Source organism: Aquila chrysaetos, assembly GCF_900496995.4.
Source record: "Aquila chrysaetos chrysaetos chromosome W unlocalized genomic scaffold, bAquChr1.4 W_unloc_1, whole genome shotgun sequence".
NCBI classification, from domain to species: Eukaryota; Metazoa; Chordata; class Aves; order Accipitriformes; family Accipitridae; genus Aquila; species Aquila chrysaetos.
In genome coordinates this window covers 4,710,210-4,738,065 of record NW_024470321.1, presented here as the reverse complement: position 1 = coordinate 4,738,065, position 27,856 = coordinate 4,710,210, and the positions used below count along the sequence as shown (strand labels likewise).

Genomic DNA, 27,856 nt, shown 5'->3' with positions numbered 1-27,856 from the left:
CCAGGGGTATTTTGTCCTTTTCTCCATACCAGCTAGGTCCATAGGTATGTCTAGCCCACATACAATTGAGAGGACAATCAAATGAATTCTGGTTACATTTACCGGGACATTCATTGTTATCCCTTTTGGGGTGTTTAATGCACCATGAGGCATTTAATGGCTTTGTTTATTGTAGGGAACGGTCATTGGTGTTCCATTGAGTACTGTATGCGGTCACCCCCCCATGGAATTTCGGGGCATGGTGTGGTACCATTCCAGCTCCACCCCGTGGTCTCATGGGTTGGTTGGAGGATATAGTTACATCTGGTGTTCCATACCAAGCTAGCATTTACCGCACATGGTGACCAACTATAGACAACATAAATATAATCTCCTCCCCTGTCCTCTCTGAACCTCCAGCTAATAATTGTTACATTGCTCCCATGTGAGCTCAAGAGCTCGTGATATGTTGATGTCCTGCACAAATATCGGTAGGGGATCTTCAGCTGATTTGGGGGTAGGCAAGCAAACCGTTACAGAGGTCAGGTTCATCATTTGGGTGAATCCCACCATCATTTTTGCCACGACATTGTCATCCAGATCTTCACCATCCATGCTTGCCACCATCATCACTACCAATAGAAGTACTGGAATGGCTCATTTCTTCATGGTCCTGTAAGAAAGCACAAAACTAGGCCTCGGTCCTAAAACTGGGTCATGGGGTTAGAAGTCTGGGATTATCCACTGGGCACTGATGCGGTGAGTCTTTCTGTTCCCATCTAAGGCTTCCCAGGCATATAAGCCTCTGGGTTTTACTAAGGTCATAGGAACAATGCCAATGGAGGGCAGTTTCACCATGACAGGTTGGCCCACATATGTCCTCAGTGGGAACTGGCATCTCTGATCCTCTGGTATAGAGTCATCGCCCATTAATGGTCCTATAGGACAAAATGCTCGAATTTTTGGACTTCCATAATTTCCCCATTGGTTATTAATAGTAAAAACTGTCTGTGGTAATCACATGTGCCAGTTATGGCACGAGACATTGTCGTGGTTTAAGCCCAGCCAGTAAAATCCAGGTGACCACAGCTCAAGACTTTGGGAAAGGCATTTTTGCCTAACCTTGGACTCAGCCTCACATAAGTAATGCAGTAGCACAAGTTCCAGATTTCACCAGGCTGTGACAAGGACATGACCCATTGGGCATTGTCGTGGCTTAAGCCCAGCCGGTAACAAAGCATAACAGAGCCGCTCGCTCACTCCTCCCCGCCCCCAGCCACGGTGGGATGAGGAGAAAATCTAAAGGCAGGCTCGTGGGTCGAGACAAGGACTGGGAGGGATCACTCACCACTTATGGTCACGGGCAAAAGACAGGCTCAACTTGGGGAAGAAACAAAATCAATTTAATTTACTACCAATCAAATCAAAACAAGGATAATGAGAAGTAAAACCAAACCTTGGAACACCTTCCCCCCTCCCCTCCCTCCTTCCCGCCTCAGCTCCACTCCCGGTTCTCTCTACCTCCTCTCCCCGGTGGCGCAGGGGAACAGGGGATGGGGGTTGGGGTCAGTTCATCACACCTTGTCTCTGCTGCTCCTTCCTCCTCAGGGGGAGGACTCCTCACTCCTCCCCTGCTCCAGTGTGGGGTTCCTCCCACAGGAGACAGTCCTTCACGAACTTCTCCAACGTGAGTCCTTTCCGCGGGCTGCAGTTCCTCACAAACTTCCCTGGCGTGGGTCTTTTCCGCGGGCCAATCTTCAGTCACAAACTGCTCCAGTGTGGGCTTTCCCATGGAGTCACGGCCATGTTTGGGGGCATCTGTTCCACTGTTCACCTCCATGAGCTACAGGGGGACAGCCTGCCATCTCACCATGGGCTGCAGGGACATCACCTCCTCAGGTGCCCCTCCTCTCCCTCCTTCCTCACTGACCTTGGTATCTGCATAGGTGTTCCTCTCACATTCCAGTCCCACTCCTCACTGCAGGTTCCCCTTCTTAAATATGTTATCCCAGAGACACTACTACTCTCATTAATTGGGGGTCGGCCTGGGCCAGAGGTGGGTCTGACTTGCAGCTGGGGGAGCTTCTGGCAGCTTCTCACAGGAGCTATCCCTGTGGCCCCCTCCCCCACTACCAAAAAAAACCCACGCCACACAAACCCATAACAGACATCAGCATGTCTTTTGATCAAGCCATTGGTTTGCTCAACTATACCATTAGCTTGGGGGTAATATGGGGTGTGAAACACCCATTTGATGCCTTCCCCTCGCATCCAGTCTTGTACCACTGTGGCTGTGAAATGTGATCCATTATCACTTTGAATGCATTCAGGAATAGGTAGAATACCAAACCATTCTCGCAAATCCTGGACTGTCTGGTCTCCAGTAGCTGTGCCAACGACCGTTGCCATAGATGATCCTGATAGTACCTCCACTCCAGCCAAAATATATTTCCTCCCCTGGGATGGTTTCAGAGGGCCAATGTAATCAACCTGCCACGTGCTCCAAACAGCCTTGCCTTGTCTGATGTGCTGGGCGGGGGCTTGATTTGGGTGATTAGCCTTAAGCCTTATTTGGCATTGCGGGGCAAGCTGTGAGAATTGCTTCACAGGTTTTCATAGACACTGGCCAACCCCGAGATCGGCATTCATAATAGAGATCTGCTTTCCCTGAGTGGCCTCGTTTGATATGCAACCATTCAGCTAGTCTATCCCAATCTTCCTTCTCACTGGTGACCATCCTGGTTTGGGCCAGGTGGTCTACCTGTTGATTCCATTTCGCAGCTGGGGTTCCATCCTGAGCATGTCCCTTCACCCATCCCATCTTTAAAGGCCAAGACCTCCCTATTGCCAGTCCTCTATCCTCCACACTTTCACATGACCTACTTCCCACTTACTAGATTCCCACTGACATATCCACTCTGTAGCGCCCTTAAAGGTTGCATAAGAGTCAGTATAGACAATGGTAGCACCATTCTCTATGGCCAGTAATAAAGCCCATAGTTGTCCTACTTGTGCACTACCTTCATCCTCTTCCTCAACTGTCTTCCCAGTACCAATCTCCAATGCTACTGCTTTATATTGCCATTTTGATCCCACTTGATGGGCAGATGCATCCGTGAGCCACGCTCCCTGCACATCTGAGCCTGCCACGAATTCGGGTGCCTCCTCAGTCGGAGAAGGTTTATAAGGTAAACCCAACAAGGTTGGATCGGGGTTCACAGGTTGCTGTAGTTTAGAAACCTTAGTCGGACCCTCCTTTAGTGGGAGCAATTGGCTTATCCCTTCTAGGTATGCATACTATTTCCTTACTGTGGCCTTTTGGGCTACTCCCTCCGGAGGAGGTGACCCATTGAGGATTGAATTTAAGAGAGGGAAAGGACCCTGTACTATAACATCCTGTGAAGTACGCAGCTTTTCAGCCTCTTTAACTGCTCTAGTGAGGGAAAGGACCCCCTTCTCCCAATCTGAATATCGTTGCTCAGTCTCCTTAAATGAAGTGGAAGAGAATAATAAAGGCCTGGCTGGTCCCTGTGGCCCCTTTTGAAACACACCACAGTATGAGGCATATTCAGCAAATCCCCATTTCACCCTCAATGGATCTCGTGGGTGCAATGGGCCCAGTCTCTGATAAGCCTTAAGCTCATCTTTCAGAGTGTTAAGGGCTTCTGTACGTTGCAAAGTCCAATCCCATTTCCTATTCTTTTGGAGCAAGTCATAGAGAGGGCGGCCAATCACTGAAAACCCTGGTATATGTTTTCTCCAGTAGCCCAAAGTACCTAACAGCTGTTGTAATTCCGTTTTATTGCCTGGAGTCTGTCCCTTTTCAATAGCTGATAGAGTGTTGTCAGGTACCGCAACTGCTTCAGCTATCCACCATGCCCCCAGGAATTTAATTTCTTGTCCAGGATCTTGACATTTAGAAGATGGAACGTCTAGCCCATTCTTGACTAACAGATTCCAGATGGCCTCAGCCACTTGCCCTACCTGTTCCTTGTTGTCCCCACCAACTAGGATATCATCTATATATTGATATATGTGAACGCCTGATGGTACTTCCACAGCATCAAGGAGCTTGGCTAAAGCATTGTGAGCAATAGTGGGGGAGTGCTTATATCCCTGGGGAAGTCGATTAAAAGTGTATTGTGTCCCTTCCCAAGTGAAGGCGAACTGGGGTTTGTCCTCTTCCCTTAGGGGAACCATAAAAACCATATCCTTGACATCTAAAGCAGCCATCCACGGGTGGGCCGCGGCCTGTATTGCCATTACTATTGAGGTAATACTTGGAACAGCAACAGTTAATGGTGGGGTATTACTATTCAATCTCCTATAATCAATTGTTAGTCGCCACCTTCCATCTGATTTTCGGACTGGCCAAACAGGAGAATTATAAGGGGAATGTGTGTGACTTGTGATCTGTCTCTTCTCAAGATTGTTAATTACTTCCGAAATACTCTGGCCGCGGCTAGCAGTGGGTATTGAGAGACATGGGTTACCTTAGATTGCGGTAGTGCAGGAGCAACCTGCAATGTTCTCATGTGAATAGCCTCTGCCCCTCTGCCCCTGAAGCTCCACACCCTGCCATTGGGTAGGTACCATTGTTTGCCTGCCAGCACATCAAATCCGAGTATATTTCCCTCATAGGGGCTCAGAGCCACTTCCACACCAGTCATTCTCTTTTTCCCAGGTAGCCAGAGCTGAGTTTGAGCTATAGGACATTTTTCTGCCACTCCTGTCACTCCTCTAATGTTTATAGCCTTTCTTGATGGTTTAATTCCCAGTTCGCTAGCTTGTCGTTTATTTAAAACACTAATTTGGGCTCCTGTATCAATTAAAAATTCTAAACTTATCTGTTTTGGACCCATAGGAATGTGTGTATAAGGCTCTTTATCAGCAGACCATTGGCAAGTATTCACCATGCGGATTGGGCGGCCTGAACCCCAAACTGCAGCTTCTAGTTTCTTAGCCCTTCCAGCTCCCCTCACAGTGCCGCGAAAGGGTCCCGTTTCTCTTCCCGAGGGGGCGGGGTTGCTGGCCCTTCCCTTTGGTCTCTAGTTTTCTCCTCCAGCAATTCCACAAGCTTCCTCATGTCGTCAGTGGACTGTCGGTCCAGCATGGCTCGGGGTGCCCCCAGTGCCAATGCTTTCCACCAGAGATTGTTCCTTCCGGGATCATAATTCCGACCCAGCCGACCCCGGGAAGGAGGCTCAGGCCCCTAGAGAGGGAGGCCGTTAGGGGTGGGGTTTACGACTGGCTTGCCGGACCTTCCTGTTGCCCTCCGTGCCACCGCTCGGCTCCGTCCGTCCCATCTTGCACCCGTGAACAACTATACTGTGTAGTACTTCCGCCCAAATCATCACATGCGCGGGTGGGTTCTGGGGGTTCTGCTGATTGTGCTCAAGGGCCCCCTGAATTCTTTCTCCGAGGGACTGGACGTGTACCTTTAAAGCATCCGGCAGCCCTCTAATAAGGGGTCTAAGGTGGCAGGGGTCCACCTGTGTGGCCATCGGTATCCCTTGCTGCCCTCTATCATATATGGCCTGAACACAGGCGGCCTTTTCCACTTCCTTCGTTAACTCCAACAGTCCCTTTACCTGGATAGTAACAGGTTCTCCTCTCTCCTTAGGGTCCACACCCCCAGCCCAGTAAGCTACTCGGGACGTTATCAACTGATCACCTGCCGGTCCGTCACTCAGAAACGCTCCCAGTGCCCAGAAACCTCTCTCCTCGTCATCACTCAACAGTATCCAATCCCCCCCCCATTAAAGAAACTCTCCACAAATATTCAGTTTCAGTTTCACCCAGCTTGCGTGAAAACTTAGCTTGTAGCTCACTGAGTTCGGGTCCCGTCCAAGGGGTCGTGCGAATAGTGGTTTGGGGATTCCCACCGTGTGGACCCGTGTGCCTTTCTGTTTTAATAAGGGGTTGCACGTCCCTTTTCTCCAATTCCTCTACCTCTTCAAATCTATTTTCATCAGAGTCTCCCCAAACGTCCCCATCCCAATCCTCAGGGTCCGTACTCGTGATTAACTTTCGGATTTGGGTGATGCCGGGGGGGTTTTTTGCTTATGCTAGCATAATTTCAATCCTTCATTCCAATAGACGCGTCCGCTCCTTTCCTTGTCTTAATTCCAGCTTCAAACAATCTATTTCCCCTTGCTTTTTAGAATTATCCTTTGCCAATCTATCAAAATCACTCTTTTGGCTTTGCACTTGAATCAAGCAGGCGCCTAGGATGGCACACGCGCTGCCTTTGCCTTTGCCTTTGCCATCTCGACTACTTCTGTGGCATTGTTCTGTTCTCTCCATGACCGCTGCTGGGTCAGACCACTTCTCCTTCACCCATTCCATACCTGGGGGAGAAGGGCTACAGCCGTGCCTCTGTAATAATTCCTCTATTAACGCCATCTTGCTGACTATGCCAATTTAATGTTATAGAGGCTCACACTATCAAATCTAACAGACGTTAAAAATCAGATTTATTCTTCGGTAAAAAAAGTTAGTTAGAACTCTGATAACATTAGTAAACCACAGGCTTAATGATGAAAGGGGAATGAGTACTACACAGCTGACTTAAGAATTCTTAAGATTTAAAAGTGATGACTCAAAATGCGCATATCACTCACCTAAAAGATGAGGGCTCTCTCCCTTGAGGAGTTACCTCGGGTGCCCCGACCCAGGGGGGAGTCCCCGACTGCAGACCTGCTGCTCCGAGGAGGACTGATTCCAACATGTCCTCCAGCGGGACCCCGTTTATACCCTTGTCGAATCTGATCTGTGGTCTTTTTAATCCCCATTGGCCAAAAGGTCAACATTTCTGTGTACCTGATGCGTGTTGGATTGGTCAGTTCGGCTTTCAACCTGCGGCCTCTAGGGTTTGGGTTTTTTTTTCCTCTCCTCCCTGCCCGGGGAAGTTTTGTTTCCTGTCGGGACGGGTGTACCTGCCACAGTATGTGGCTGAAACCAGGACAAACAGTAAGGCTAAGCACTACTTTTGCAGAATGAAAATTTATTCTTGAATTTTTAAGGTGTAACAGCAAAAGAAATGTTATAGTGTTAAAGTAGTAAAGCCAGATAGAAGTAATAGGGAAGACAGCTGCTGTAAGACATGATCTTTTTTGGTTTAATTCCCTTAGGTATGAGCTCTAGTCAGGATGTGTTTTGATTTGAGTGCTGTTCTCAACATAAAGTTTGTCATACTGGTATATTAAAGATTTACTTTAAAATTTCTATAATGCCTACTTTATAAGCTGATAATTTGAACTATATTTGTGAATCTGTATACTTTTGACTCTAGGTTTTACTTATATTTCATAACTAGTTGCATTTGCCTTATTAAGTTATAATGACAAGGCTAATAAACTGGGCCTTTTTAGGGTACAGCTGCCTCTGGTGGAAGCAACTCTTTGCTTTCTATGCAATGTACATGTGTAGTCTCTAACCACCCAAATTAAGATCCCAGACTTCTTTCCTGCCTTCCAAACTGTGATCTCATATCCTTTGTTACTTTTTTTATTTTTCCTCTGCTGCCACACGTCACTTGTGCTCTGTTCTGCTGCCAAACCAAAATAAACACTTGGGTTTTTTACTTTGTGTCACAAGCATGGTCCTCAGCACTGTTTCAGTGTCCTAGAGCGGAAGATATAGCTTCCGCTTCTGCTAGCATGGGAGATGATGACCTAACTCTGAACATATGCATACTTGAGAACTGCTGTATTGTCCGCCATTCATAGTCCTTGTATTGGGTTTCCATGCCAAGGTTTTGGTAGTGGCAGGGGGGTGTTACAGGGGTGGCTTCTGTGAGAAGCTGCGAGAAGCTTCCCCTATGTCCGACAGAGCCAATGCCAGCCGGCTCCAAGACAGACCCACTGCTGGCCAAGGCCAAGCCAATCAGTGACAGTGGTAGCACCTCTGTGATAACATATTCAAGAAGGGAAAAAAAGTTGCTGGGGCACAGAAACTGCAGCCGGAGAGAGGAGTGAGAACATGTGAGAGAAACAACCCTGCGGACACCAAGGTCAGTGAAGAAGGAGGGGGAGGAGGTGGTCCAGGCACCAGAGCAGAGATTCCCCTGCAGCCCGTGGTGAAGACCATGGTGAGGCAGGCTGTCCCCCTGCAGCCCAGGGAGGTCCACGGTGGAGCAGATATCCACCTGCAGCCCATGGAGGACCCCACGCCGGAGCAGGTGGGTGCCTGAAGGAGGCTGTGACCCCATGGGAAGCCCGCGCTGGAGCAGGCTCTTGGCAGGACCTGTGGATCTGTGGAGAGAGAAGCCCGCGCTGGAGCAGGCTTTTTGGCAGGACTTGTGACCCCGTGGGGGACCCACGCTGGAGCAGTGTGCTCCTGAAGGACTGCATGCTGTGGAAGGGACCCATGCTGGAGCAGTTCGTGAAGAACTGCAGCCCGTGGGAAGGACCCACGTTGGCGAAGTTCGTGGAGGACAGTCTCCCGTGGGAGGGACCCCATGCTGGAGCAGGGGAAGAGTGTGATGAGTCCTGCCCCTGAAGAGGATGAAGCGGCAGAGACAACGCGTGATGAACTGACCGTAACCTCATTCCCCGTCCCCCTGCACTGCTGGGGGGTTAGGTAGAGAATCCAGGAGTGGAGTTGTGCCTGGGAAGAAGGGAGGGGTGGGGGGAAGGTGTTTTGAGATTTGGTTTTATTTCTCATTACCCTACTCTGGTTTGATTGGCAATAAATTAAGTTAATTTTCCCCAACTCAAGTCTGTTTTGCCCGTGACGGTAACTGGTTGAGTGATCTCTCCCTGTCCTTATCTCAACCCATGAGCCCTTTGTTATATTTTCTCTCCCCCGTCTGGCTGAGGAGGGGGAATGATAGAGCAGCTGCGTGGTGCTTAGTTGCTGGCTGGGGTTAAACCACGACAGTCCTTTTAAAAATGGATTGTATATACCATGAGTAATGTACATATTATAGTTCTGTTCACTTCTGTACATATTCAGTTTTGTTATTAATCAGATATTTCAGGTCTATCACTTGTGCTCCTTTACAGTCATCACTGAACTTTGAGAAACATTCTGAAAATTTTTCGTGGACAGAGAATCATTATGAAGCAAATCGCAGAAGACACAACTCTTCAGATGGGTTTGATCCTAACATTGGATGGCCCAATGGAGGTATAATTTAGCTTTCATGGAACATTTTAAATATGTTTACATTGTTGCTTTTTAGCACTTTGGCTAGAAAAAAAAAGTCTGATGATAATAGCTGTCCTATGCCAAATGCTGTATTCTGTAGTAGAATAGAGGTAATAGAAAGACAGATCTTCTGGGAGACAATGTGATGACTAAGGGTTGGTTTAAGTAGTGTGATTCCAGGTGTATTTCTCTTAAGAAGGTGGTCAAGTTAATTCTCTAGGCAACAACATATAAATGAGCAGCCAGAAAAGGGGTTTGTCTTCTTAATATTCGACTACTATCCTCTTTCTTTAGCACTGTTTTGTGAGATTCTTCCCTACTGCTTATGTGAATGAAAACTAAGTTTACTATGCTATCGCATCCCAGAGTATAGAGCTGCTTGTTTAATTCCTCTACCAATTTTGCAAAAGTAGAATGTTCTTTCAAAATTTTTAGTAATTACATTTCTTTAAAATTTAAAAATCTAAGGGCATTTTGGGACAAAAGAGAAGAATGGTTGGCGTTCACAAGGCAGAAATGGTACAGAAAATATAACCCATCGTGGGGGATACCATGGTGGAGGTTCCCGCACTCGTACCAGCACTTTCCACTGTGGAAAAGGCCAAGGACTGCATGAAAACAATGTATCTGATAATGAAACTGGGAAAAAGGAAGACAAGGAAGTACCCAAACAGTTTGAGGCTGAGGATTTTGTAAGTTAATTGTAATTATAATAAACAAGGTTTCATTGTTTCTGCAAGTGCCATTTTGTTCGTTACAAGCTACTTAATGAGATTTCACCAGTTGCAGATCATCATGTAAGGGATCACCCTTTGGTGTTAGTCATTTGTCCACTAACTTGTTTCTCTTTTTATATCCAGTTTTTATCATTATGTTTTTATTATTGTCACTTAAGTGTTTAAGTAAAACTATAATTGGGTTCTAAGTTTATTTCACAATATCTTACCACAGTTTACTGTGGCATGTGTATGTATTTAATTCTACACAAGTACCTTACTGGAAATCCAAAGTACTAACAAAATGATCTTTCTGCCACCAGCCGTTCAAGGTCCCATGCTTCAACCTAAAATTGTAGGATGTAAGGGGAAGGGTGAGCTTCCTCTTTGAAGAACCATACATCACTCTGTTTTGCTTTCTCTGGACAGTTCATATAATGGTATTGACTGCTGCTTGAGATGTTTTGTTGGAGAAGAGGAAACAAGTGAGCGTTGATCTGTTTGGGTCACAGGGGGAAGTGTCTAGTCTGTCTCCATTTAAAAATCTTTGACAGCAGAGGTCATACTTCCAATATGTGATTCTTTATTTCATTGGTCCCACAATTCAAGACTTATTTTCCTTTCAGCCATCTTTGAATCCTGAATATGAGAGAACACCAAATCGGAATAAGTCTTTAGCTGCAGGTGTGTGGGGTGAGTATTTTTGATGTTTCTAAATATAAAAATGTAGCGGAGATCTGAAGTTGTTTTATTTGAAACATAGGAATTTTTTTTTAGAATATTACAAAGGTATAGATTGAAATTGAGGAAACTTCAATATTATTACAATGTAAGTATCTTTTTGTTAGAGAGGTGACACTTCTATTTTGTTATCAATCTGTTGGTCTGTAGATGCAGCCACAACTAGGATTCTTTCCAAGAACAAGTATATGTCTTTTAGTAAAGATGTCAAGAATTTATCTCCCAAGAGGAAATGCAATGAAGGTGGGTCCCCTAAACTAGTGATGTGATTGCTAGCTGAAGACTTTGTAAAAGAATGCTCCTGACTGATTAGAGCTGTTGGAAGATCTTGGAGAGAAACCTAGGAGGGCTGGGAAGAGCAGGTTAGTTTGCAGAGAATCATAGAATCATTTAGGTTGGAAAACACCTTTAAGATCATTGAGTCCAACCATTAACCTAGCACTGCCAAGTCCACTGCTAAACCATGTCCCTAAGCACCACATCTACACGTCTTTTAAATACCTCCAGGGATGGTGACTCAACCACTTCCCTGGGCAGCCTGTTCCAGTGCTCAATAACCCTTTTGGTGAAGAATTTTTTCCTAATATCCAATCTAAACCTCCCCTGTGCAACTTGAGGCCATTTCCTCTCATCCTATCTCTTGTTACTTGGGAAAAGAAACCAACACCCACCTCACTACAACCTCCTTTCAGGTAGTTGTAGAGAGTGATAAGGTCTCCCCTCAGCCTCCTTTTCTCCAGGCTAAACAACCCCAGTTCCCTCAGCCGCTCCTCATAAGACTTGTTCTCTAGACCCTTCACCAGCTTTGTTGCTCTTCTTTGGATGCACTCCAGCACCTCAAAGTCTTTCCTGTAGTGAGGGGCCCAAAACTGAACACAGTATTTGAGTTGCAGTTCGAGATTTAAGGTGTCTTCCTGGAAGAAAATGTCTTAAGCTGTTGATTGTGTTTATGAATTACTTGTAAGAACGCCAATCCTGAGAGTGGGCCTTTAACTGAACTCTAGTCTGGGTTTGTTTTCTCATCTCCACCTGATAAATTTGGCTACCACTTTACAGTTCTGTGGGCTTTAAGTAGTGAATTGTTCACTCTAAGAAGGTGGCAGCTTTAGACTGCGCAGGTTTTAAAGTAATAAACTTACTCGAAATAAGAACCTTTCTCTTTGAGGAAACAAGTTTAAACATAAAAGCTACAACTTAAACTGTTGTTAATATTGAGGTCTGAAACTTGTTGCTCATTTTAAATGGTACTTTAATTTGCGGATTCTTTTTCTCATACTTCCCCAGTATGTTTTGCATTCTTAGGTAACAATAGGCCAACCCCTCAATATAAATATCTAATTGCTAAGAACTTTTGCAGGAGCCTAAACAATTGGACTGCTTTCCATTTTTGTGTATTTAGCAGCTTTCATATGAAAGTCAGGAAATATAATTATCTTTCAATAAGAGTAACAATAGCTAAATTCTTTTCCTAACCAAGTTGTGGAAAATTATATAGCAACTTGAGTGTTTTACAACCTTTGCAGCACTCTGGCTGTGGCTGCTGCATGATGTGGCTCAATTTGATCTGAAGGACGGCAAGTTTTCCAGGCTTTCTAGGTATTGGTCTTCACAAGCAAAGGAAGGAACAGTTCTGTTAGCTACATAGATTTGTAAGCTACAGTGCAGCGGCTTGTTACAGCTTACAGCTTGGTATCTTACTTTATTACAGCTCTGCTATTGCAAGCCTTGTTTTATAATTGAAAAATTGAAATTAAGGCTATTCTTATTCCCTACTAAAGGAAACTTAATATTCAGGACAAGAGGAATGTTACCATCCCCTTTTAATGACTGTTAAAAACATATACTTCTGTTAGATTCCATTTTATATGGGATGGGAGCATGCGAGTATTATGAAAAGTCTTTTCATAAAGTTTAATGAGAGCTAAGTATACAGTTATCACAAATGTTTTGTAACATCTACCTGCTAAACAAAGCTAAAATAATTTACGCTTTTAAGGTAGGTTTTTTAAACGTAGGATATGGTGACTCTGCCTGTGAAGTAGAAATGCTTGCAGAGAGAGGAGATAATCTTGGAAAAGGTTGTTAATGCACCACTGGAATGCATGTGCAAAAAAGTAATTAAAGTGGGGTTTTTTCACTTTTTGAAAACTTTAGAACTGTTTTTAATAGGTGTTCTTCCAAACTGTTAAATGTCAGTTACTTAGTGAGTATGATAGCTGACTGTATGTCTCCAATTAGTGCTTTCTTGAACCTGGAAATGGTATAAGCTTCAGATGTTCTATTATGCCCATCTGAGGCATAGAGATAGAGAAACCAGTCATTACCATGGTCTACAGTAGTATGCATATCTTCTCTTATGCTTATAGAGCCTCAGTGTGGAACATTGGCTCTAAAATGAGTTGTTAATAAATATGTGAGTAATTATTCTTTAGTAACTTTAAAGGGAAATATGAAAATAATATCTTTTGAAGATTAGGTAACTATTAACAACTAATAGTATTTGGATTTTAGATTTGCAAACAAGAACTGTGTAGCTAGCTTCTTTGACTGAAGGATATCTTTATTTTCTGAAAGTAAAATTCCTGCATTGCCAAGTGAAATGTTTTATAAAAGCTGGTTTGTGGAAAATGGAACAGAACTTGTGTTTACCCAGGTTTGTACAGTGTGTTATTTGTGGAACTAATACTGGACCAAGTTCATGATTTATGCCTGTTTGCTCTGGGCCATATGGCTATCCAGTACCCTATGAACTAGGAACTTAAGAATGTATACACATGCATATATATACACACACACTTTTTTTCCCCCCCCCCCCCCCCAGAGTACCCTTTGAATCCTAAATCTAGATCTCCAAGAATGCTGGTCATTAAAAAGGGCAGTACAAAAGAACTACAGATATCTGGATTCCCTGTAGTAGGAAGTCTTCATTCCCAGCCAGTAAAGAATGGAACTGGCACAAGTGTTTATAAAGGATTAATCCCTAAACCTGCTACTCCACCCACAAAGGTGAGTCTTGGATACTGGTGGCATGAACAACATGCTGAAAAAAAATCATGCTTTAATTCTGAATGTGCTTATTTCACCCCTGAGAGTACTGTTCCTAGAGTATTATGCTTTCAAATCTTGCTAAGTGCAGAACACCCCAAAAATGAATGGAAACACTTTTTCTCATTTTTCTTTTTAAACTATACTGTAATTGGATCTCTCTCTGTTTCTCATTTACCTTTTCTGAGAAGTATAAGAGCTGTCCAAGGGAGAGTGAAAAGGATGTTTCTAACTTAGAGAACAGCAATACCTTTTGTATATTTTTTTTTAACAGAAAAATAGATACCTAGTGGAGAGCTACAGTTGGCATAAAAGTACCTCCAGAATTTATCCCAGTTATTGATATAGATGTGCTTAGTGTCATTCTGGTCCCTCTCCATATGCAGATTTCCATGTTCATCTTCTGATTTTGTTTCAGGAATTTTTCTGTGCTCCTGTTGGCATCTGATGGAGCTGTTCTTAGCTCTCTTAACATACTACATTAAAAACACTACTTTCAGCTGTTGAAGACTCATGTTGTGATTCTTAATACCTCAGATATGAGGGTCTTAATTGTTTGTAAATTTATATAAAAATTGTAAATGGTATTTGTGAGAGAGGAGGAATTGCTCATAAACAGTCTCTTTTCCACAATAAAACAGGTATTTGATCTAAATTATGGTTGTAGTTATGATTTGCTTTTGCTTAATCATTTTTCTAAATATTCCTGAAAATAATCCTATTGTAGTTAATAATTCTCTAAATTTTTGTTTAAATTTTTGTTTAGCCTACACAGTGGAAAAGCCAAGCAAAAGAAAATAAACTTGGGAATCCATTTTCTCATGAATCTGCATATGGCATTGGCAATTTCAGTCCTTTCAAATCAACTGCCAAGGCATTTACTGTATCACAGAATTCAGTGAAAGAGGTAAGGCAATGTCTGTAGTTTTTATTAAATCTATCAGATTTTAAATTTGTTTGGTTGGATAACTGGATCAGTAAGTTTTATGCAGAACTGTATTAAATAAGTTTATTTTTGTAGAAGTTAGTGTGGGAGAGAGAAATACGGAAGGTACATCACTGGCCTTTAAGTACTGCAATATTTGCTTTCTAAGTTTGATTTGGAGTAAAAATGGTGCATTAGGAAGTATAACCTGGTAGGTTTAAACTTCAAAACTGCTAATAGTGTGATACACTTCAGAAGGTCCACTGTTTGTTAGCAGGGCTCCATAAACCTTCATCTCTGGGGTTACATGTAAGAACTATATATATACTGAAATACAAATATCTTCCCTCTGCTTTTTACTGTGGATATACATGAGACCTGAAACTACAGATGCCTGTGAGTCTTTCTTTCATTCAAAGTTTTCTAAATGAATAAACTTCTAATATTCTTTCTTTTTTCTGACACCCCCCACCCCCCCATTAGTGTAATCGGTCAAATTCGTTGTCCCCTATTGACAAAATTGGTCAGCCTCGTTTAACAAAATTGACAAGAACACGGACTGATAAGAAGAGTGAATTTTTGAAAGCATTGAAACAAGATAGAGTGGAAGAGGAACGTGAAGACGAGAATCATGCTGGGCAAGAGAAGGTAGTTTTGTTCATGCCTATTGTAGATCCAGCAGTAACAGTTCTCAGACTAAACATAAACTACTTTTTATTTAGCTGTAAACAGCTGTTAAGTCATGGTCTTGATCTCTAAATGAAGGAAAGGAATTTCCTTTTCATTAATTTTAAAAAGTTGCTCCAAGTGCTACTCTTTCTCCAGTGCTTAGTAGTTTCTTTTTTCTTTCTGCAGTATCTGTTCATACATGTTAGAGACAGATGTGCCTGAGTTCTTGGCAACAATAAAAAAAAATATATAAGCTTAGTACACTAAACCTAATCTTTGTGGAGGGCAGTGCTTCACACCTTGGCTGTTAGTTATCCTACAAAACAATTAATGGAAAAAACTTGCTTCTGCTTCTCAAACCATTTCCTTTCTAATTCGAGCGTTTGGATAGCCAGAAGTTCTCTATTCTTGGACTAGTCATAGGGGCAGTAGTTTATATATGCATAAATCAAAGAACCTGTTTTTACTTCCTAATTGAGACCTTGGAGGCCTATATTGTGTATAATATTATGTGTCAGTTTTCTTTCAATCTGGATCAGTTTATGCAGTGCTTAGCTGGCACCTGAGAATATTTTTGTCAGTGCTACCAGCCACCAACAAGCCATAAGCATAGTTATCATACGTAGTCCAAGTGAAGATAAGTAATGTATTATTTAGGATAAGGCGATTAAAAGCCTATGTTTGCTGTAAATGAGTGGTTTAAAGTGTAAACAAAAAAAAAGGCACAAATTACAAATCAGCCAGACAAATAAAATGAGTGGTTTTGAGGGTTATTCAGATTCAGACACATGAAAAAAGAAACAGTGCCAGTATGCATTGCTCATAAAAGTGAGATTGATTTTTCTGACCCTGTTCCTATTTTGGGCAAAATAAAATTTGATGTAATGAGACTGTACAACTTAGCTGTATGTATCAGTTGGGAAAGGTCTGCATCTTTCCATTAGGCATTTTGTGGCTCAGCAACCTGAGATGGGTGTTGGGGGTAATGCTGTTAATGTGTGTTTAAGAAATACACAAAATTTTGATTTAAGATTAAAAAGATCTTGGGAAACACTGTCTTGAGCTTCAGAATTCTGAACATGAATTTGGTGGGAATTTCTGTTCCTGAAATTGTCTTGAGTTCTTAATATCTTCATGATACTTACGTTAAATGCATTTTGTTGTCCCTGATTTTCAGAAGCAGTGTATTTGGGGGGAGGTGTCACAACCCATGCTGGACAGACCAGGGAGTCCTGTTAAATTCGGAATTCCCTCGGGCTAAATTAAGGTGAAATGACACCAAACGACCAGTTAAACATTTCATTCATGGCAGAAGCAAACTGAACTTGGGAGGCATAACAGCAGGTGTTGGGATTTCTCACAACAGGAATTGGCATGGAACTACCTCAGTAAACCGCGTAACCCGTGGTAACCATATACATCAATTCAGAGAAGAAGGAGATCCCTCCTGTTGAGTCACAAGGTTCAGAGCAGACCCCCTTGCTTTTTAGACTCCTTCTCAGAGAAGAGCCCAGGGGCGGCTGGATCCACTCCTAGTCCCAGACTTGGTTAGCGGTTTTATGTCTTAAAGGGATGAGGTGTAGGGATTATGGAAAAGGAAAGAGAAAGAGAGAAGAAGACAGAGAGAGAAAAAGGAAGAGAGAAAGATTTCACCGGTCCTGGGTCCAGTGTTGGTCCAGCCAGCCTAGGGATCCAGTTCCAGTGGGCATGTGCCCATGGGGCTTCAGTTTGTGTCCTTTTATCATCCTTTCCCCTCCTTCAGGTGGGCACTCAAACTCATTAGGCCAATTAGGTGTCATGAGTGGTTTGTGAGCCTTTGGGACTTGGGGGTCATTTGGGGAGTAACTTCTTCCCTGCAAACATGATCTTTCCTCATGCATGGTGAGCTGTCCTGCTCAGCATATCAGAACAGCATTATCAGAATACGGAGCTATGCACCTGTGGTTCCTTGCTATGCAGAATTTGTTGTTAAGCAGAACTTGCCCCACCACAATGTTTGAGACATTAACTCTTTCAGTCTCTCACAGGAGGTTTTTAGTAGTGAAAATTGTAATGTCCTTGGACAGGTGTATGTAACACGTAGCCTGGAGTATTTGTTGGTAAGTGCATGTGGCCTTTTTCCTGTCCTTGCTGTTTCACTAACAGGTGTGAGAAGATGTTAAACAAATCACGTAACTAATAGTTGTCCTACTTCCAACATTAATTTTAATGATCATCAGTAGAAGACATGGTGTGCAACTGAGTGGGTAGGGAGATAACTACACAACAGACTTTTATAACATAATCCTGTTGATGGAATTTTAAGGCCTGCAGTAACAGATTTCACCTCTGAAATAATGAGGCAAATCATGATCAGCAGCTGAATCATGCTTGGAAGAAGCTATTTTGCCCTAATATATTAAAATTGTTTAATATTTTTATGAATTTTCTTTGATTATGAGATGCATTCTTCAGGCATATGATTTAACAGGTGAATATATGTTTACTGGGGTACTTGTTCTTAAGAAATTCTTACTGAGCATTCTAAAATTTCTGGAGGCAGACAACACTGAGTGGGAGGGGAATGATGATGGATGGTCTTGATCATGGACTCTGAAGTATGATTTTGTACGAGTGCAGAACTGGCTGATTGAGCAATTGTCTCCTGCTATGGATAATGTTGTTATATGCCAAGTTTAGGGATTTTGTTGTCAAAAAGGTGTTAGCTAGATAATGTTCATACTCTCCTCTTTGTTTTTACAGTTGGTAAGACTTCTGAGGCTATTTGGCTCATTACTAAAGAAGAATTAAAAGTTGTTGAATGAGTAGAATTAAAAGAAACATATCTGGTTTATAGGATTAAAGAGCTTTTAATATTTGAGTGAACCTGAACAGTCTGTTTTTTAAATAAACTTTCTTCCTAGTTCTTATTTCATGGTTAGTAAGTTACAGTTGCTGTAACAACAGCCTGAGAAGCTCTGTGATGTGTGCATGTGTGTAGGGGAAGCTGTTGTCTGAATTTAAAGAGCAGTATCCAATCTTTCTGAACTTGTGGCAGATGAATTTGCTGGTCGAGGTAAGTTGGCTGTGACCTGCCCCTTAAACTAAGCAAACTTGAGAACTCTTTTGCTTTCAAACTTCTGACATGCATGGCTCTGATATTTAATTAAGAGCCTTGTTTGTAAGGTCAACAGATAAATTGTTTAAGCTGCCTTTCATACTTATCTTAAAATTCAAACTTATTATTTCTATATGTTTGAAACTTTGTAGAAAAAAGTTGGAGGCTGAGCATGGGAGTTGCTTTCTACATTACTTGATCAGTGGCATAACTTAAGATTTCTGTAGTATCCAGGTATTGCAAACTCTAGAAATATGAACAGAATTACCCCCAAAGTAGTATATAAAGTGTCTCCATTTAAACTTAATTTAAATTAAACAGAATCACTGAATTGCAGCATTTGCTGACATTTACTTGTGAATGGACTTTACTTTTAAACTTTTTAATATATAATTATTTTTAACAGGATGATGAGTCCTTTAACTTGCACAACAGCAACAGTCCTCATCATGAGAGAGATATAAACCGAAACTTTGAAAATGAAATTCCACAAGAGAATGGCAATGCTCCAATTACATCTCAACAGATCATTCGATCTTCAACTTTCCCTCGGGCAGATGTTCTTTCAAGCTCGCTTGAGGCAGAGCATAGGTATGTACTTTATTATAATATAAAGAGTGTTCCTTCATGGTAAGTGAGCATGTCTTAAATTCTTACTATTTCAGAAGTCAGAATCTGAAAACTGAGAACACATAAAATGTTTAATGAGTACTGTCAAAGTCTAACTTTTAGACATGTACTAATTTAACATGGAATATGCTTTGTTTCTACTAGACTTGTGTACTGACATCTTAAACTTGCTTTACTAAAAATTTGATGTATTTCATTATAAAGAAATAAAGCAAACTACATAGTGACTTCATCCCTCTGATTTTGGTCTGCATGTCTAGGAAAAACAATGCATGTAATTGCTATTTGTATTAATAATACTTTAAATGCTGCATCTTATGTAAAACTCCAGTGAGTTTTTCCTTGTTGTTAAAGAAATTAATTATTTCTGTAGCTGACTAGTTGACACTGTTAGTGATATCACAAGACAATGCACTGGAAAGGGAGAAAGTAACTTCAAAAAAGGATTGAAACAATTCTAGTATTTCATAATAGTAACTCCAGTAGCAACTGGTAGAGATTGAGAATGATACTGCTGGGAAATCACAACTCAGTCTGGAGGTGAGCTTGTCATTAGCTCTGTTAAATTCTTACTGTTTCTGACAACTACAGAAATGTAGTGATAGATTTAGATAGTGTTTTGGTTTTGGTGGGGTTTTTTGTTTCGGTTTTTTTTTTTCTTTTAGTGATAGATTCTACGTATACATTGGACTAGAAAACTTTTCCTTTTGTAGTACCTGTAGAGGAAACTTTCATGACCTCTTATCCCTCATGAGTACGAAAAGTGAAATGCATCCTGCTCTGTTCCCTTTTTTTTCCACCATTGGCTATGGAGACAGAAACCTTTGGCTGCTAGAGGCTGCTGATGAATATTTTTTACTAGAAGATAGGAGTCAAATCTAACTTGCGGGAGCATAATCATGGACTCAACGACAGATCAATATGATCATAGTTGAAGACCCTTTACTAGAGCATCAGACATCATTTTATACATTGGTTACATCCGTACATGCGTTTAGTTATTTTGCTATTGGTTACACACATTATTCACACGCTGTCCACGCGCCTAGTTACACTTAATGATTGGTTATATCAACACTGTACACGCGCATAAACATAAGACATAATTGGTTATACTAACTAAAACATGCGAGACTTGTCTCAGTCTAATTGGTCAAGATAAACTGCCAAATTGAGGTTCTTTGTGCCAAGTTCCCTTTATCGTGGAATGCGCACCTGTGTTCTTCTAATTGATATCTTTCTTTTTTTGTCTTCTTGTTTATTCTGTTCAAGGCCTTCTAAAGGCGTCTGGAATGCTCTTGCAACCGTTAGCTAATTATGTGTCCACACTAACTCTCATTTGTCAATTCAAATGACTTTGAATGGCCTTCATAGGTTTCTGGGCAAGCATCTTTCCTTGTGGTATCCCAGAGATGCTGTGTCTCTGTACTGTACCAGCCCTTTGGCTGAGACCTCTGCATGTATGTAGACAGATGTTATGGTAAGCCTTTTTGTGGTAAATTGGACTTGAAGTGACCAGCTTAACTCACAGGATACTTGTGTGTACCTAATAACTGTATAGCCATGTCTTGTACCAAATATATCTTAGCCTTCCTTTCTGCTGGGGGAGTTTCCAACATGCAGTGATTATGTTCTCATCCTGTTGGTGTCAAGTTTGCTAATCTGAAGCTTAATATTTTTTATGTAGTTCACGCTTTTAACCATTCTAGAAGCCTACTGTTGCTTTAAAGGGACAGTGGTCCTGCTAACTTTAGATGATATTGCTTAAAAATTAATTAGCTATTGCTCTAAATTTTATTTATGTTAACAGGAGCTATGTAACTATTCACTTTACCATACATAATACTGTTAACATCTTAGCTTGCTTGCAGTAAAATTTTCTGACTCAAATTACTGTTGCTAAAAATATAACTATCATTGAACTGCTTTTGGCATTGCATAATGGCAAGTCTTTTTCTGTATGTGTATACAAATGCACATATTCTCTTAAAAGAGAGAAGTTTTGGATGACTTGCATATTATTTCTGCTGCTTCCTGAGGATTTCACTGTTCCTGGCTGTCACATTATCCAGTTTGGTTCAAACACTACAGAGGATGTAATTTCCATTTCTGTTATTGTCCTGTTAACTTTTTTAAACAATCTCAGTAGTGCTGTTCTCCCCCCGCCAATTCCAGGCTTTTATTATGGTTTTAACAACAGTCATTGGTGTCATTGGTCACCTGCAGTGACACATCCAGTGGGTGTCCATTGTATTGGGACCTAAAATTTTTTGTAGGGAGTGTTATGTTGAAGGGCATTTCTTGCTGACATCTGGCTAAATGGAATACCTGGTACATGACATCAACTGTGAGTTCATCTAGCTTCCCTGTTTTAGTGTATTCACTGTTCTTCAGCTCTAAGTGTCAGTTTCTTGTGTCAGTTCTGGCATATACTTTAAAAACCTCTTTATTTTTTGTGAAATAGCTTTAATCTCCTTTAACATTTAAGGTCAACAGCTGTGTGGTTTGCCTGAAGAAGGTGCTAATCTTTTTGGCAAAAACTTTACAGCAAGAGAACTTACTATCTCCATTGTTAAATGTCACAGTGTCTTCACCCTCAGATAACCTGTGTTTTCACAGTGTCTTCATGCCTAAAACCACTTTCTTCCTGCTCAGATGCTGCTGTCCCACTTTTGGCACTAGCTAAAACACTTTTATTGTTGCATCTTTGGACATATCAAGCTTAGTCATGAGAGGAATCTCTCTTTTTCTCACCTCATCCCAAAACTCACTCCTAGTTGTAGTCTGTCTGTGCTGGAATATCAGCATCTGCTGTCAGGTGAGACTCAATTGCAAAGAAGCCTGTCCTGGCTCTGACATTAGCATGTGCTAGAAAAAAGAAACTATATGAGGCCATTGCATCCTGAATCGTGCTTCTGTCACTGAGGATCAATGCAGCTTCTCCCATGTGCATTGTCTCCATCTCTAAACTTGATGGAGAAGATACTGTGTGTTTGAGTTGAGGAACCATCTCTGATGATGGTTCCCATGGAGGGACATCACTAGCATTCCTACACTGCTGCTCCACCAGAGCAGTTATGCAAAGGAGATACATTCTTACTTTTCCACCTGACAGAGGTTTCTTGTCTTAAAATGAAGGTACAGTTACTTAGATTCTACTTTCTTCCTGCTTGAACTTTAGGAATATGATGAATATCATAATGTAGCCAGGGTCACTTGATTGTACTAAAGCCATTTGCCTTTGATAACTTCTTACACAAATATATTGATGATGGAGGTCGCAGCTTAATGGGCTGTAAAGTCCATAGTCCCAACACCAGATATGCTTTTAAGAGAAATCTTATGCATCAACAGCTGAACTTGCATATGATCCAAATTCTTTTCTCTTTTGTTTTTCCTTTCTTTATTGCTGCAGTCCTGGAGAGCAGCTGTCCAATTGAAACAGAATATGAAAAACTGTCAGTTTTTTTTAGGCTGGTAATAAAGATCCTGAAGTGAGATAATATGATGAAATTTTGCTTTTATGTTCACTGGATTGGCAGAGAGAGCAGGGTCTATTTCGTACGTGAAATCTGATGGCAGGAAATGTAATACTTGGTATGTGCAAGTGATGGTTTGCATATATGCTTGAAATTAAGAATGTGTTCTATAGATAAAGTATTACTGTTTCATTTTTGCAACCTTTGAAATTAAACATGTAGTGGTAAAACAGGGTCATCTGTGAAGGACCTGAGAACTTGTCAACTTCTGTGCTTTATATATCTTTTGTAAGGCTTTTAACCTACTTTTATGTAAGAGTTTGTTTAAAAAAAATTATGGATTGATTAATCCATTTATTACAGATCTTTACACATCTATGTAAGCAGAGCTTGAAATGTCTGAGTGTGTGTAGCAAATTTCTTAATGTTGTCCTTTTTATTTTAAAGGTTGTTAAAGGAGATGGGCTGGCAGGAAGACAGTGAAAATGATGAAACATGTGCTCCACTAACAGAGGATGAGATGAGGGAATTCCGAGTCATTAGTGAACAGGTAATGCTAAGTTAATGTTCCATTATGAACTTGTAGGTGGCTACCCTAAATGCCTACCTTTGAGGGGGATCTCTAGTAATTTTGATGGTTGGGGATGCTGCCATTTCAGTACCCTTTTTCTTTCCTCTCTCTTGCCTCCTTGTGCTTTCGGAAGAATAGTTACTTTAAAAAGATAGGAGACCAGTGCTTATTGTAGGTAAGGCCTATTCTCAAAATATCAAGGGAAGGGTAGGGGAGTGGTTCTGAGTAGTTTCAGCATTGCTAGTAGTAGAATTGCACAGGCTTTCCAGCTCCTCACCTTAGCCTGAGGAAAGGGAATTTTCTTTCGAGGTTTTTATGCAGCTTCCTTGGCTTTCCAAAACCTGAATTTTCTCTCTTTGAAATTGAGGGACACTTAATTCACTAGTAACAAAGTCTGAAAAGGCAATCTAGACTTGAATATTATTTATTTTTTTTTTTAATTAGGAGTGTTTTATATACCTGATGGGGTCAGTGAGGGAGAGGCTGGAAGGGAGAATCTTGCATAATGTTAAATCTGAACATTTGATATTTCCATAAGTCTAGCCATGCAGGTGCTAATTAGAGCATTTGGAATATTAAACTCTTAAATGCCTGGCTTATCGCCCAGCTTCTGCACTATGTCTGGACATGCAGTAATTCCTTTCTTGTAGAATAAGTTGTTTTCTTCTCTCCACTGTCTTAGACTTTCCAACTGCATCAGGTAGACAGACTGGGATACCCATTCCTCCCTGCTTCTCTTCCTGGGCCCCTTCCTCACTGCAGACCCTGCCCTTAGCACAGGTGTTTGGAGCAGACTGTGGAAAAAGGGACTGCATCACAGGAGAGACCATGTGGGAGGGATCACTGGGGCAAGGTGTCTGAGGAAATGGGTGAGAAGAGGGTAAGCTCTTGCTCACTGTAGGAGCTTAGTTTAGCACACTTGGAGGCTCTTGGATGCAGGTGGCTGGCCCAGAAGTGAAGGCTCTCAGGTGAATTTTCCTTTGTGTGTATATATAAAATAGGTCGTGCAGTGGATCTAATGTAGCCCATAGGTGATGTAGAGAATGCTGAAATGCAACAGATTGTTGTGTTTAGCTTTTTTTTTTCTCTGAATACATCTTGTTTTCTCATTTCAGTTACAAAAAAATGGCCTTCGGAAAAATGGCATTTTGAAAAATGGCCTCATCTGTGATTTTAAATTTAGCCCCTGGAAAAACAGCACTTTCAAACCTGCTCTGGACAATGAGGATTCTGAGACAAGCAGCAGTGATACGTCAGATGATGATGATGTGTGAAGATTTCTGTAATATCTGTAGAAGCTTGTTTTGATCTCATGAAAATTTGGGGATGTATTGTCCAAAAAAATTTCTAATTATGTAGTAACATACCCCATTAGAGGAAGAATGATGGGACTCCTCCCTGAAGAAAGCAAGGAATGTTGTGTTGAACATTACTATAATTTCTTTGCAAACAAATGTTGTAGAATGAGGACTTGGGTTGACTCAGCATTGACTTTCTTCATCACTGCAGCATTTCTGACTAGCAATGTGACAATGTAACAAATCAGACTTTCTCATTTAATAATAAAACCAAAAAGAATTGTGTAATGTCTTGCAAAGCTTCTGTCTTAATATGTCCAAGTCTATTAGGAAAAAAAGGGCAGCTTGACACAGTGTTTTGCTTGCCAAGTCATTTCTTTCTTAAAATGGAAATCCTTGAGTCCACTTTGTACACAAAAAGGGCAATGTAGCATGTTGGCTAAAATGAGCAAAGTGCACTAAAACTCTTTTCCTTAATTGAGCTGTTTGTACTGTTCTGCTTTTTCCACACATAACTGTTCTTTAGCCATTTGTAGTGTAGTCATTGTTATTAACAGCAAAAAAACCTGATGGTTTGGTTCCAAATTTCTAGAACTAACCTTTTAAATTGAAAGCTTTATGTGGGGGTATTGCAAGACCCAGTATTCTCACAGTGAACACATTTCTTGTGGGGAAAATAAGCACTCCGATTTTAGTATTCACGTGCAGAAAAAATAATTACACTGACTGAATTTGTCCACTACATGGAAAATAAACTGATTTACAGAGTATTGTCTCGGTGCATAGCATCAAGGGTATTGTTTTAAAATCTACTAAGTTTTGTTTGCATTTATATTAAATGTACTCTGTCAGCAGTGACTGCATTTCAGAATGAGTTAAAAATATTTTTATCACCAGATCTTGCTTTTATAAGCAGCAGAAATATATCTATGCAATAAGCACGTTTTGCTTTCTTTGTGTCAAACTTTTTCTTTATAATCATGCATTTAAAAACTAATATATTATTTATAGTTTTATTTGGTTCATTTTAGTTCTTTAAATATTTTCCACAGGGTTGTACAAACTATGTAGGGTTAATTCATAAGCACAACTGCTCTTGGTGATGTCATGTGCATTTATAACATAGCTTATATATAGACATTCCTCCTTCAAAATATTTTTGAATTGCACTACTTCTTATAGTAGGTAATTTGCAATTTAAAACTAAAGCAAAAATATTTATAAAGCTGAGATTTTGTCTATGTTTAACTTCTTTAAGAAAAGTCATTTTTTATAAGGTGGCATCTAACAATTTTGGGCCAAAGGTGGTGTGTGGGTTTTTTTTGGTTGGGGTGGAGTGGGTTGGTGTTTGGGGGGGGGGGGGGGGGGGGGGGTTGGTTTTTTTTTTTTAAACAGTTTTGTATTCAAGAGGTCAGTTTTGTTTTGTTTTGTTTTTTCTTGGAACAGGCATGCAAGTGTTGGTGTAGTTAATTTTGGCACAATGTATTGAAATATGCCATTTTCTTGTCTAAATTTAAGAGGATAAAAATGTTTCTTTATTAAAGAGAAAACTGCTGTATTGGTAATGAAGTATTTCCTACTTGTAATACCTTACCTTTCTCTTTCCCCTCTCCTGCAGTTTTTTTTTACTAACTTTGACACCTCGGTGTAGTTTATTCTCTTTTTGGTTGTCACATCCTATCAACAGGATCTTCTGCCTATCGTAGTTACTTAGTGGTATGTGAATACATTATTTTTACTACTAAGTGAAAACTTTTTTTGCCTTGGTGTTTCTCAAAGCGGGACATAGACAATTTTTTTTTCCCCTCTGTCTTCAATTTAGTGACAAGTATCACCTCTGTAACTAACCCTTTGGGAAGATACTATAATTATAGAATTGTGTTATACTAAGTGGGTAAGACTTGGGAAATTTACAGGTTGTAATTGAGAAAATTTTCTTTAGAGAAAGTAGAAATAATAGTTATACGTGGTACTTCTGTTTCTCTAGTTTAGATCCTGAAACTGGTAACAGAAGCACAGGTCACAATGAGTTGTGAGCAAAGGAAGTAACAGGACTTGAGTAGTGGTTTTGCTTCGTAGAATGAAACACCTTTACAGCCTTTGTAACTTGTTTTCTATGAGTGTGACTTGTGGCTACTTCCCTTGTATCTGCTGTGTTGTCCATTCTGGCTCTATACACCCAGCATAATTACTCTGTACTCATACTACACTGTGTTAGCGTTTCTGAAGTCTAAGTCTGTTGTGTTTGATACAGTGATTTGATGATGTGCAGATGCATAACCTTAACCAACTGATACTTGTGAATTCAGTTCTAGTCCTATACAGTGGTCCATTCTAACCCTTCATGCTAGTTCAGAAACTGGCGTCAAAGGTCTCCATAGCCCTTAGCTTAAATGGTGTTATGGGTTTGTGTGGCGTGGTTTTTTTTGGTAGCGGGGGAGGGGCCGCAGGGCCGGCTCCTGTGAGAAGCTGCTCGAAGCTCCCCTGGCTCCAAGTCGGACCCGCCTCTGGCCCAGGCCGACCCAATCAGTGACAGTGGTAGCGCCTCTGGGAGAACAGATTTAAGAAGGGGAACCGGTAGTGAGTAGGGGGACTGGAATGTGAGAGGAACACCTATGCAGATACCGAGGTCAGTGAGGGAGGAAGGAGAGGAGGGGTACCTGAGGAGGTTGACGCCCCTGCAACCCGTGGTGAGACGGCAGGCTGTCCCCCTGCAGCCCATGGAGGTGAACAGTGGAGCGGAGGCCCCGAAGATGGCCGTGACTCCATGGGAAAGCCTGCGCTGGAGCAGTTTGTAACTGAAGACCGGCCAGCGGAAAGGACCTGATGTACTTAAGGAGTGATGTACTTAAGAAGACCACAAAGGTCTCATGTTATTGCAGAAGTGGTGCAAGGGGTTTCTAAATTTTTACAGATTAAGTGGGAATTACACACCCCTTGGAGGCCACAATCAAGTGGGAAGGTAGAAAGGATGAATCAAACTCTTAAAAGGCAACTTGCTAAACTGTGTCAAGAAACACACCTTAAATGGATAGAAATTTTACCTATAGCTCTTTTACGAATGCAAATAACTCCTAGGGTCAAAGAGAAAGTAAGCCCTTTTGAGATTGTGTATGGGAAAGCATATCCCACAAATTTTTCTAACATCACAGGAGACCAAATGCATATAAAAGGGCAGGCTGATGTTAAAGAATATTTGATTTCTCTATCGCAGAATTTATCTTCACTGCACAGGTATCTAAATCAGAAGGTCTCTCTCCCGTTGGATACACCAGTTCATCCATTCCAACCAGGGGGCATCATTTACATACGGACCTGGAAGGATGAACCTCTAAAGGAAAGGTGGAAAGGACCTTACACCGTGTTGTTGAAAACCTATACTGCAGTCAAAGTAGAAGGAATCGACTCCTGGATTCATTACACGCGAGTGAAAAGAGCACCAGAACCAGATCAGGAAAAGTGGACAGCCATACAGACTGGGAAACTCAAATTTCAGCTAATCAGAGACCGTTGAACTTTGAGAACCTGATTATTATAATATCCCATGTGGTAC

General features: G+C 41.3%; 1 protein-coding gene across 8 annotated transcripts in view; it reads left to right on the top strand.

The window, feature by feature from the left end:
• Positions 1 to 25,613, top strand: part of LOC121232391 (vasculin-like) — a 43,754-nt gene extending 18,141 nt beyond the window's left edge. For 5 of the 8 annotated variants that reach the window (XM_041121405.1, XM_041121404.1, XM_041121401.1 and 2 more), the window contains 10 exons: positions 8,988 to 9,111; positions 9,601 to 9,824; positions 10,475 to 10,541; positions 13,411 to 13,595; positions 14,401 to 14,541; positions 15,043 to 15,207; positions 18,209 to 18,283; positions 18,732 to 18,916; positions 22,882 to 22,984; positions 24,121 to 25,613. In XM_041121405.1, the coding sequence (XP_040977339.1) occupies positions 8,988 to 9,111; positions 9,601 to 9,824; positions 10,475 to 10,541; positions 13,411 to 13,595; positions 14,401 to 14,541; positions 15,043 to 15,207; positions 18,209 to 18,283; positions 18,732 to 18,916; positions 22,882 to 22,984; positions 24,121 to 24,279 (1,428 nt within the window). In that variant the 3' untranslated portion in view covers positions 24,280 to 25,613. Of the gene's footprint in view, positions 1 to 8,987; positions 9,112 to 9,600; positions 9,825 to 10,474; positions 10,542 to 13,410; positions 13,596 to 14,400; positions 14,542 to 15,042; positions 15,208 to 18,208; positions 18,284 to 18,731; positions 18,917 to 22,881; positions 22,985 to 24,120 lie in introns of those variants that run through there. The other 3 variants (XM_041121406.1, XM_041121407.1, XM_041121408.1) reach the window with 3 other exon arrangements.
• The last annotated feature ends 2,243 nt before the right edge of the window (positions 25,614 to 27,856 follow it).